Raw genomic sequence first — 12,274 nt, forward strand, 5'->3', positions numbered from 1 at the left:
TCAAACATTTACATCTCAGGTCCACGGGAAGGACTCAATAGGTGGATAAAAATGCCAAATCCAGTATCTGTGCAACAAACTATAATACATTGAGTTTTGGCTAGATTTATTATAGTAGACCATAATGAGATATTAAAATATGCACTACCCTGTTTCCACGAAGAAAAGACCTCTCCAGATAATAAATCCAATCGGGCTGTTGAGCACATGTGCTAAAATACCCCCCCCCCTCCAAAAATAACCCTTCCCCGAAAATATTTAAACACATGTGCAGCCAGTCGCCACTATTTCCTCTGGTTGCTTGCTGCGCAAACAACACGAGGTGAGGAGGCGAGGCTGGAGGGGGAAAGTGAGGGGGAATATGCCCCATGCACCCCAAACGCCCTTACCTAACGGCAGCTCCCTCAACCTTAGCCACCGCGCCTCTTTTGTCACACTAATGGCCGCCGCAAAAAGAGAACACACAACACAGCAGCGGCCATGAGGTGACAATGCTCGCCACCTCCTGCACCTCAAACATAATAAGACCTCCCCAAAAATAAGACCAAGCATTTACTTTGGAAGTCAAAAGAAAATAAGACCCTGTTTTATTTTCGGGAAAACATGGAAGGAGGTGAGCTCAATTTTTTTTCCTTCTCCTTTCTGTCATAAACTTTCCTTTAATTATTACTTCTATCTCATGAAGTCTGTGCAAACATAAATATGTCCATTATAGCTGATATAACAAAGCAACTAAAAGAGTGACTGAGAAATACTTGTTGGAATTTTATCTATGACCTGAAATTGTTGGATGGCTAGAGACGTGACATTTAAATCAACATTAACTTTGCATAACAAGACTTTAATAATAAAACGACATTAAAAGCAGAAAACATAAATGTTGCATTTGTTAAAACATTTCATTATCAAAAATTAAAATTCAACTCTTGTTTAATCTTGAGAGCAGAAGACTGTGGGGAATGAAAGAGAGGACAGTCCTCTTCAAGTAGCTAGTGGAGTGTCAACATTGAAGAAGGTCGTGGTTTTCTGTTGTCTTGTAGTATACAGAATAATGGACTTATGTTAGAGGAAGGCAGATTCCAGCTGAATGTTAATAAAAAAGCTTCTAGCAGAGCAGTTTGAAAGTGGTTACCTAGGGAATTACTGGAATCATAAACTTGGCAGCCATCTGTTGGGGATGCTTAAATTCCTGTGCTGAGCAGGGAATTGGATTCAGTGACCTAAATAACCCTTTTCAACTTCATGAGTCTAAGCAGAGCTTCTCTTTAACTATATAGGAAAACCTGCAAGAGCTGACAGCAATAGCAACTGACTAGGGCAGTGATGGTGAATCTTTCAGACCAGTGGTGAAATTCAATTTTTTACTACTGGTTCTGTGGGTGTGACTTGGAGAGGGTGGCAGGGGAAGGATATTGCAAAATCCCCATACCTCCCCACTCTTGGGGAAGGGTATTGCAAAATCCCCATTCCCACCCTACTCTGGGGCCAGCAGCCAGAGATGGTATTTGCCTGTTCTCTGAACTATTCAAACTTTACGCTACCGGTTCTCCAGAACCTGCTGAATTTCACCCCTGTTTTAGACACCGAGTGCCCAAACTGTAAGTTGTGCGCACATGAATGCATGCATACACAAACGTGTATGTGTGGACATGCATGTGCACATGCATAGACATATGTAGGTGTGGACATGTGCATGCATATCCTGACATGCATATGCACGGACATATATGTGTATGCACGGACATGTGCACATCTGCAGCAGAGACCCTAAGACCAGCTAGTCGGCGGGAGATGGGGCATCCAAACAAGCATGGAAACAGAAACTCACGGAAAGAAACGCCACGGAGATCTGATCTGGGGTGACGGCTCACGTGCCAGCAGAGAGGGCTCTGCATGCCACCTCTGGCCCACATGCCATGGGTTCGCCATCACAGGACTAGGGGAAGAATTCTCTATCTTAGAAAGTACTAAGACACAAATTGATGATTGGCTTCCCATATCACACAAAGCTATAATGAAAGCATTCTTTGTTGAATAAACCAAAATAGGCAGGGATCACACAACCCACCGAACATCTGTGGGTCAGAAAACCTCAGATGCCAGATGTATACAATGTGCTAAGCAATAAACAAGCAAAGCTGTTAGTTAGTTTATTTGTTTGCAAGATTTATATGACTTCCCAACTTGTATGAGCGTAATTCTAGGTAGTGTAAATTAATAAAGGCAAAGAAAAGCTGAAATTAAAGCCAGCAATGTCAGCCAAAAATGCCCCAAATTGACAATTCCCACCACATACAGGTAGTCCTTGACTTACAACAGTTCATTTAGTGACTGTTCAAAGTTACAACGGCACTGAAAAAGTGACTTATGGCTATTTTTCTCACTTATGACTATTGAAGCATCCCCATGGTCAGGTGATTTACACTCAGATGTTTGAGAACTGACTCACATTTATGACGGTTGCAGTGTCCCTGAATCATGAGATCCCCTTTTGTGACCTTCCGACAAGCAAAGTCAATGGGGAAGCCAGATTCACTTCACATCCGTGTTACTACTTTAAAACTGCAGTGATTCACTTAACAAACATGGCAAGAAATGGAGCAAACTCACTTAACAAATTTCATACTTAACAACATACATTTTGGCCTGCATTGTGGTCATAAGTTGAGGACTACCTGTATAGGCTTATCAACATACATTTCTCAAAGACGAAAAGACCCTTCTATTCTACCCAAAGTCCGGGACAAAAACCAGGTTTTTAAAATTTTCTTAAAGAGAAAGAGCCCATTCAAATTTGGGAGGGAGGAGGAGGAGGAGGAGAGAAGGATGTACTCTTCCTAGCCCGAGACTGTCATAGGTCATTGACAAGTGCACCAATGTTGTTTTGACTGGAACCCAGATTAAAAAGATTCCAGATAACCCATTTCCTCTGGTTCTTTCGATCAGATGATCACTTTGCCAACAACCTTCCCTAAAGAGGGAAAGTTGGAGACAGGATGAAAATAATGCAGCTTTGTTGGATCCTGCAATAACTTCTTGAAGAGAAGGAGGAACACCACATCCTTAAGAGCTAGTGGAACTATCTACTCTCTTGAGGATGTATTTACCACAATGTGACTCCAACCATGCCAACCTGCCCCTGAGGTTTTAACTAGGAAGAACATGAATCTAACGTACAAGTTGTCACACCAATCGCCCAAAGGACCTTGTCCACTTCCTTAAAACTAATAGGTTCAAACTCATCCAAGATAACCAAGCTAAGACTGTGTCTCAACCAGCGCCACGGGAATTGCACAGGCAATGCCAGCATTCTGAGTAATGCACCCATGTGAAAGCAGAACTCAGAGGCAGGTAGATTCTTCAAAGGACATGTTTATTGGATACATCATATCAACACAGGTGGTGAAAACCAACCCCCTCAGTTTTCACCTAATTAAAATAATAAAACTCCCTCCTCACAGATGTCAACAGTTACATTGTCCAATGAAGGTGGCAGGCAGCACCTGTTTCAATGACCCTGGTTCCTACAGGGGGGAAAAATGTTTTGACTGTAGCCAGGCTATCTACTCTCCCCCCCCCCCCCCCGCCTCAGGCTTCGAAGCAACTATGAGGCAGCACAAGATGGCTTCAGCCAGGTTCGCATCAGAGTTGGCAGGCAGATTCCAAATTCCAGGAAATCTGAATGACTTCTCCGACTTTCCCAGCTTCTCCTTATCCAGGGGTGACCAGGTTGTCCTGAGGAAGACATTAGCTGGCATTCAGTGGACTCAATAAGAGCAGTGAAGTAGTTACCTTATTTTTCGGACTATAAGATGCACCGGACTATAAGACACACCTAAGTTTATAGCAGTGAAACAAGAAAAAATTAGTTTTTGGCTCCCATGCATCGTGTTTTCGCCCTCCCATGCCCCCAGAAGCACTCTGCAATGCTCCGCATGGCCTGTTTTCTGCAAAAACGGGCCCAGTTTTGGGCTCTCAAGCCCTCTGCGTGTCATGTTTTCGCCCTAACAGACCCCCAGAAGCATTCTGCAGTGCTCCGCATGGCCCGTTTTTGCCAAAAGTGCCCCCGTTTTTGGCCTGCAGAGTGCTTTTGGGAACCTGGGAGGATGAAAATGTGACACATGGAGGGTTCGGGAGGCGAAAAACGCCCGTATTTGGTGTATAAGACGCACCTAAATTTTCACCCACTTTTTTTGGGGGGGGGGGAAGGTGTGTCTTATACTTTGAAAAATATGGTATATTTTACCACTTGTTACTGTCACAAGTTAGTCCTTAAGAAGGGGACATACCTGTGCTCAGAAACATCATCTTTTTTTCAGTGGTGTTATAGACATTCTTCTCCTTTATCATCCCGAGATCCTCTGAAAAACTCCACAAACAAATAGAGTCCATGCAGAAGCAATCTGATCAAAAGCCCATTTTTTTCATTCCAAACAACAAATAAGCTCTGATTTAAGGCCTTGGTCAAACTACGCATCAGAGCCTCAGAAATAACCTCACTTATGACCAATTAGGATCTGTGAACCTAGTTACTAAATTTATCTTCCTACATCACGTGCGGATTTTAGTCCATGTCTTTAGTGGAATGTTCTCTTTTTTCCATTACACTTGACAATTTGTTTCATGCCTTCTTCTTTTTTTCCCCCCAGCCCTTTGTGATATGCATCCTATGAGAGCTTTGTTTCTCATTCCCCGAAACCCAGCTCCCAGGCTGAAATCAAAGAAGTGGTGAGTGCGTCTTTCTTCTACTCTCCCTATGTGCGTGCTCTAAAAAGCCATTATACTTTACTTCCACTTTATCAACTTCAGCAATGAAATGCTTCTTGTTTGGTCTGGGACAACGTGGGCGTGTCTCCAAGAATTTGAATATCTTGTGGGAATGTAAATGCTTCCATGTTGGCATTGCAGACAATGGTCATAGATTTCAGAGCACTGATAAACAAGGCAAAAGAAGGAGCCAAATTTTGGTCTAGTAGTTAAGGCACCAGGCTAGAAAGGAGGAGATTGTGAACTCTAGTCCTGCCTTAGGCGTGAAAGCCAGCTGGATGACCTTAAGCTGGCCATTCTTTTTCAGCCCAACTCACTTCATAGGGTTGTTGTCGGGGTGGGTGGCTGCCGGCAATACTGCCGGTTCAGCGCACCAAAAAATTAGGAGCACATTTGCACCTAAAAAGGTCTCCGCATGTGCACAACCGTAGAAAAGGGGGAAAAAATTACATTTTTGCAATGAAGATTGTTTTGCGCATGCGCAGAGCTGAAAATCAAGATGGCGGCACCGATGATAGAACCGGTTCGGGGGCGTGTTAGGCCAAGTTACTACCTACTCGGCTGAACCGGTAGGAACCCACCTCTGGTTGTTGTGGTGGGGAATTATAGGAGGAGGAGGAAGGAGTAATATGCTTGCTGCCTTGAGTTATTTATAAAATTAATAAAGGCAGTCTAATTAATCAATCAATGTGGTCCCAATCCATATCCACCCTTTGCTTGGTGGCTGCCAGTTAATCAATAAAAGCCATATCTTTTCGTTACATATTGAGGCCTGGCTGTGCTTCTTCCTTTTCTAAGGAAAAATAGACTCTTAGTCATACATTTACATACATATATTAATTAGGGGTTATACATTTCTCAAGATACTATTTGAATGTGTGACTCAATCTGAGTTTGTAATTCAAATCAGATTGATTAGTTTCAGTGCAAAGATTTGATTGGGACCAAAGTCTCTCTTTGCACATGTGGAGTCCACTAAATCTTCAAATAGATTTGAAAGCAGCTGATTCTGTTTGACATATCATCTTACTTTGGCAGGTTGATTCAAAGAGAGTAGTTTGAACAAATTACTTTATAATGAAATCGTCAAACCAAATTTTTGCATGGCTCTAATTTCGATCATGGTCTCAACCTCCATATTCCACATCACTAGATACAGATCCTGTTTAGGTTTCTGCTCCTTGTTGACAGGCCTGACTATGTGGTACGATTAAAAAGGGTCATTTTAAGAGTTGGGCGAGGCCTACACCGAATTAAATAAGTCAGAAAGCTAAAGGTGTTCTAGCTGGGAGAATACGGGTGGACAAACGGAGGCGAGCCAGGACTTAACAAATGCTAACAGTTTATTGCTAACGGGTTGCCAAACGCGGCACTTCACATTTCGCGCGTCTCAGCTAACTGGCAACAGCTGAGCCCTGTTTGACAGCTCTTTATATATGCCGCTGTCAAACAGTTAACCAATCAGCGTTGAGCACAGCGCCCCCTAGCGCAACAGACCAGAGGAAAAATTATGATGCATAACAAAAGGCATCTTTTTTATATGTATTTCTCTTCTGACATACATTAAAAACAAAGCTTCTATTGCACCTCATTGCTGCCATCTTGACATTTTTAGCCACTTTGCAGCCACCCTCTTGTTAGCTTTCCATGTTTACTTTTCACGCCTTAGTGATAGTGAAGAAAGCAACATTTAACAATGTAGTTTGTTTGGAGAACCTGGTTATAAAGTCCAAGAAGAAGTGCTCTTAATAGCAGCGTTCTAATATCTAAGGGGCTGCTACAGAGAATAAGGGATCAACATTTAGGCTGAACATTGTTTTTCTAATGACTCTTAAAGCACAATCGCCAAACTAGTAAACTCGAGGATGTTAATGTGTCACCTAAGTGTGAATCCAATGTTCATGAATAGAATAGAATAGAACAGAAGAAAAGTATATTTGGTTTTCAATATTGATTTATATCAATTTTCCCATCTTCCCCAGTCAATAGAAGAATGGTTGCGGGAACTGGGTATGTCTAGTTAATGAAAAGAAGGACTAGGGGAGACATGATAGCAGTGTTCCAATATCTCAGGGGTTGCCACAAAGAAGAGGGAGTCAAGCTATTCTCCAAGGCACCTGAGGGTAGAACAAGAAGCAATGGGTGGAAACTAATCAAGGAGAGAAGCAACTTAGAACTGAGGGGAAACTTCCTGACAGTTAGAACAATTAATCAGTGGAACAGCTTGCCTCCAGAAGTTGTGAATGCCCCAACACTGGACATTTTGAAAAAGAGATTGGACAAGCATTTGTCTGAAATGATATAGGGGAGTGATGGCTAACCTTTTCGTCATTGAATGCCAAAAGCCTGCACATGTGTCCGTGCATGTATGCCCGCATGCCCACACCCATAATGCAAAGTGTGTGCATTCCCCGTGTGTGTCTCGTGCATGTGCAAATGACACCCCCCACCATGCTCCCCCGCCCTCCTATGCACTTGCACTCCAGCCCTTTTCACCCATTTCTTTTCGCTTCCAGGTTGATACGGGCAGCTTTCCAGGTCCAAAATGGGGCACAGGGGATCACACACGCTCCTCCCGTGCCCTGTTTTGGGCCTGGAAAGCTGCCTCCTGTACCAACCTGGGACCAAAAACGGGGCATGGGGGCACTGCGTGAGGCCCCAAAATGCAATGCAAGTTCCCCCCGTGCATGCGCCCCACCTCCCTCACATGCACAGCATAGATCCGAAGACCTGCTGGCCAGCGGGAGGAATGTGTGCATGCGAGGTGGAGCTGGGCTGGAACGACAGCTGGCATAGAGATTTCTGCCTGAGCAGGGGATTGGACCCAAAGACCTCCAAAGTCCTTTCAATTCATTTTCTCTGTTAGCACTAAAGGACTCCACAGTTCAGCACTGAGCCACCTATATTTTCTTCTACTGAATATCTCAGTTTAGCTGGAAAAATTTCACACTATTTTTGCAAGGGGGAAAAAAACCCCTGTGCATTTAGGCATAAAGGAATTTTTCCAAAAATCATAGGATACTTGAGAAAAATACTGGTGATTTATCACTCTGAATTAGTGATGAACATGACGCAGTCGTGACAGAAGGCCTGCTGCAATGACCCTGTGTAACTCTTTCTGCTAGCCGCGAAAGAGAAAAGACAAGGGAGATAATCTGGCTATGCAAAGTGGTCTGTCCAGAAGCTGGACAGCTGAGAATGCTAGATAAACACAGCTCTATATCTTCGATAATCCATCTCTCCTACTTTGCCAATACGTCAGGAATGCTATTGTTTATTGTAAGCCACCCGGTGTCTTGTATATGAGATGGGCAAGTATTTAAATCCAAACGAACAGATTTGCCCACGAAGCAGATAAGAAGGGAGGGCCAAGTTGGGGATGAAGTCAAAGTTGAAATTAAAATCCATGCACAGTTTTGGTACAAAAGGAGCAGCCTGATTATTAATTCTGTTCTTTTGAAAATACTGACATAAACAGGTTTTGGTGGTTAGCGGAAAGTTCTTTGCAGCATGGCGAATTCGACTTGTGGGAAAACCCCTATCTGAATTTTCTTTTACATTTCCCCCCCTATTTTCTCTAACAAAGTTCCCCTGACATTTTTCGGCAGCTGAAAACTTTTATCACACGGCTTCCTGAATTTGGTAATGAAGGAGTTCGATACAGTGCCGTTATTTCATTCGGTAATATGTGGGGGAAAGTGTCACAGGTAACTCTGTGCTTACCCTGTTTCCCTGAAAGTAAGATCTCCCTGGATAATAAGCCCAATTGGGCTTTTGAGCGCATGCACTAAAATAAGCCCTCCCCCAAAAATAAACCTTCCTTGAAAATATTGCAACATAGCAGCAGCCGTGAGGTGACCACGCTCGCCGCCTTCTGCACCTCAAAAATAGTAAGACCTTCCCATAAATAAGGCCAAGCACTTATTTCGGGGATCAAAAGAAAATAAGACCCTGTCTTATATTCAGGGAAACATGGTATAATTTAAAAGTTATCTATGTGCTATAAAGCGGAAACGTGCTGTATTTGCAAGGTAAAATTGCAAAAAGGGTTGGGCTAACGTTGAATATATATCCTGCTTGCGATGACAGTTGCCAGCATTCCCAGTCAGCTGCATTAGTGGGAGTTGCAAATCCCAATCCATCAGGAAGAGATCAGAAAGATTGGTGCAGGAACATGTTGTCAACATGAATTTGAAATTCAATTTATTTTGATGGAGAGAGAGAGCTATCTCAGCCAATTTGACAAATAATGCTAATTCTGTCTGAACCACAGTTGCAACTGTGCCCAATCTTCATTGAGAAGGGACCCTGCACTGAACAGGAGTTGAATTTAAGAGCCTGTGAAAGCAGCATTTCACATGGAGGAAATTCATAGCTGCAGCCTCTCACAAAGTCCCTTGCAGTACAGATAGTCCTCGACTTACGACAACAAGTGAGCCCAGTATTTCTGTTTTTAAGTGAAATATTAATTCAGTTAATTTTGTCCCATTTTACTACCTTTCCTTCTGTAGTTGTTAAGTGAATCATTGCAATTATTAAATTGATAATACAGTTTTTAAATGAATCTGGCTTTCCCATTGACTTTGCTTGTAAGGAGGTAGCAAAAGCCCCTTCTAATGGTTGAAAAGAAATAAAATTTGGGACGGGCAGCTGCTGCCTGCGGTAACAAATGCCCTCCAAATATATTGAATTTCAGATCCCATAAATCTCACCTAGCATGCCTTTGGCCTTATTAGGTAGCACCATGCTTTTGGGAGAACATTTGAAGTAGAGGTAATGGGGTAAATCAAAGCACCATCACCTTAAAAAGAAAATCAAATTAGTTTTAACAAAGTATACTGATAGTAGATTTACAATCCCAATTAAGCCCAAATGTTCTGCTGCTGAGCAAAAGTTAAGTGAATTTTGCCCTATTTTATGACCTTTCTTGCCACAATTGTTAAGTGGATCACTGCAGTTTTTAATTTTGTAATGCAGTTGTTAAATGAATTTAATGGCTTCCCCATCGACTTTGCTTGTAAGGAGATAGCAAAAGAAGATCCCATTACCCCAGCAACTCTGCAACTGTCATAAATATGAGTCGGTTGCCAAGTGAATTTTGATCATGTGACCATGAGGATGCTGCCGTGGTCATAAGTGTGAAAGATGGCCACAAATCACTTTTTTCAGTGCCGTTGTAAATTTGAACAGTCACTAAATGAACTATTGTAAGTCGAGGATTACCAGTACCGTAATTTTTTATAACATCCCTTCTCCAAGATAAATGCATTTACCCTAAGAAGGCCTTTTGCTAGAAGTAAATGTTCTTATTAAGGCATTCTTACTCCAAAGCCTGACTAGCACCCTTTATTAATGTTGTTATTTACCTACACAACCTTGTAATTGTGCTTAAAGGAAGTATCTGCTCTAGAGCGATACAGAAAGTCTTGTTGATAAGCAGCATTCTTTGCTAACTTAATGGCTTAAAATACCAGACTCGTTTCCCTCTGTGCATAGTACATTCAGATTTTTATTTAAGCCTGTGGATTATCATTTGATGACAGCTGCTGCGGATAAGCAGATTGGTGTCAGGAGTTCCTTCTTTTGTTTTTGCCTTCAGAAACATATCTATTACATATAGGCAACCATTATAAAAGTTGAAGTTGTTTATCATACGGAGTATATAAGAATAATGTAAAAGATGATCCAACAGCAAGTGGGTCTTATTGGTCAGCTGTCACAGCGCTGCAGTCATGCAGTGTTTGCATCTGTTCAAGATGAAGAAGCCATTTCTTCACAAGCTGTGGATACTCACAAAAGCCTCTTGTAAAATTGATGGTTAAAACCCAGTGGGCATCATGGATTTGCTTTTTATAAGGGTCTGCAGAGTTTGCACAAAAATGTTTGCTTTCTCCAAACCGATGAGGTAAGCAATCTGATGCCTCTTGAGCCGTTTTGTATTGGCAAGGTTGAACTCAATTAAATTATTTTGATCTCCTGAAAATACATACAGGTTTATCAGTTGGGCTGTATGGTGCAGTCATAGGAGGATCCATTTTGCACATTTTCCTCTGTTTTTCACTCTCTCCAAATTGTCTGAAATTGAGGTTTGAGGTTTTTGTCGTATATCAGGAAGAGTGTAAGAGTCATGAACAAAAAAGTGCCTTCAATATATGGCTTGCACCATATATACTTGGTTCCACCTAATATTTTTGATCTGCACGAGCCGTGGTGGCGCAGTGGCTAGAATGCAGTATTGCAAGCTAATTCTGCCAACTGCCAGCAGTTCGATTCCCACTGGCTCAAAGTTGACTCAGCCTTTCATCTTTCCAAGGTGGGTAAAATGAGGAGCCAGATTGTTGGGGGAAATAGGCTGACCCTGTAAACCACTTAGAGAGGGCTGTAAAGCACTGTAAAGCAGTATGTAAGTTTATTGCTATTGCTATCTAAATTCTGAAGGAAATTCTGAAGGACCGCCTGGAGGAAGATTGACTTCCCACATTTAACACTGATATCTTCAGAGAGGACTGCAAAAACTATGGGGGGGGGGGGGAAGAGTCACATCAAACCAGCTTAGATAATACTGATTTAATTGAATGAATTATCTGTGTTGGTGTTTTAGACTAAAAATATAATATGAGTTTTACCAGAACTACTGTTTCTTGTTCTTTTGTTAGCCAACTAACAAAAGAACAAGATAGTTCTGGTAAACTCACATTATTGATTATTTCAGAACACTAGTAATTAGTGGTATGCAAAATAATTTATATTTAAACCATTTTTAAAAAATGTTTTTAAGATTATCTTAAATTGTGATGTTCAGTAGAAAACAGAAAGAAGTTATTTAGAAATCATCTGACTATTTATTTCCTGTTTCTCAAAATGTAAGAGATTACTTGGCACTGCCATGGTTATCCAAACAGTGGATGAAGCATTGGAAAATGAACAAAACCACAATTTATAAACTTTTACAACTGAATTTCTACAAGACTCTTGAAGATAAGCCAAACCTAAATTGAATATATTGTTTGTACATTGAAGTGGAATTCATCATTAGAAAAATGTCAGAATATTCATGAACCTGCAGAAGCATGGTAACAAGGCCAGCCAATGAATAGGCACAGCAACTAAGTCAGCCAATAAGGTCTGTTTAGGTAACTGAAACAGTATTTGCTGGAGACAGCTGGGTGCCTGGGCGTGCCTTAGGCTTAGTTTAACTGCCCTGTATAGAGGAGGCTCTCTTAGCTGTATTAAGCTCTGAACTGAAACCATTCTTTCCTCTGCCTGTGAACCTGCTGTTGGTATTGTATATTTATTTCATGTATTATATTATATATAAAGAGGTTAATGAATCCTGCTGAATCAGTTATCTGTGTGTGCTTTCTGGATGTGATTTCTGTAACAAACCCTAACAAAAATATGATGGCAAAACATTATACTCACCTATCTTTCCAGTTCATTGACAGTTTCCTCTGAAGCAGAAAATATTGTTGACCTGTTTTTCCATTTACACATGTTCATACGTGTA

General features: G+C 41.6%; 1 protein-coding gene across 9 annotated transcripts in view; it reads left to right on the forward strand.

The window, feature by feature from the left end:
- TNIK (TRAF2 and NCK interacting kinase) overlaps window positions 1-12,274 on the forward strand; it is a 381,221-nt gene that overhangs the window by 249,691 nt on the left and 119,256 nt on the right. For all 9 annotated transcript variants that reach the window (XM_081954743.1, XM_081954744.1, XM_081954747.1 and 6 more), the window contains exon 9: window positions 4,650-4,728. In XM_081954743.1, coding sequence (XP_081810869.1) covers window positions 4,650-4,728 — 79 coding nt within the window. The remainder of the gene's footprint in view (window positions 1-4,649; window positions 4,729-12,274) is intronic.

Source organism: Natrix helvetica (assembly GCF_964273705.1).
Source record: "Natrix helvetica genome assembly, chromosome: 5".
NCBI classification, from domain to species: Eukaryota; Metazoa; Chordata; class Lepidosauria; order Squamata; family Natricidae; genus Natrix; species Natrix helvetica.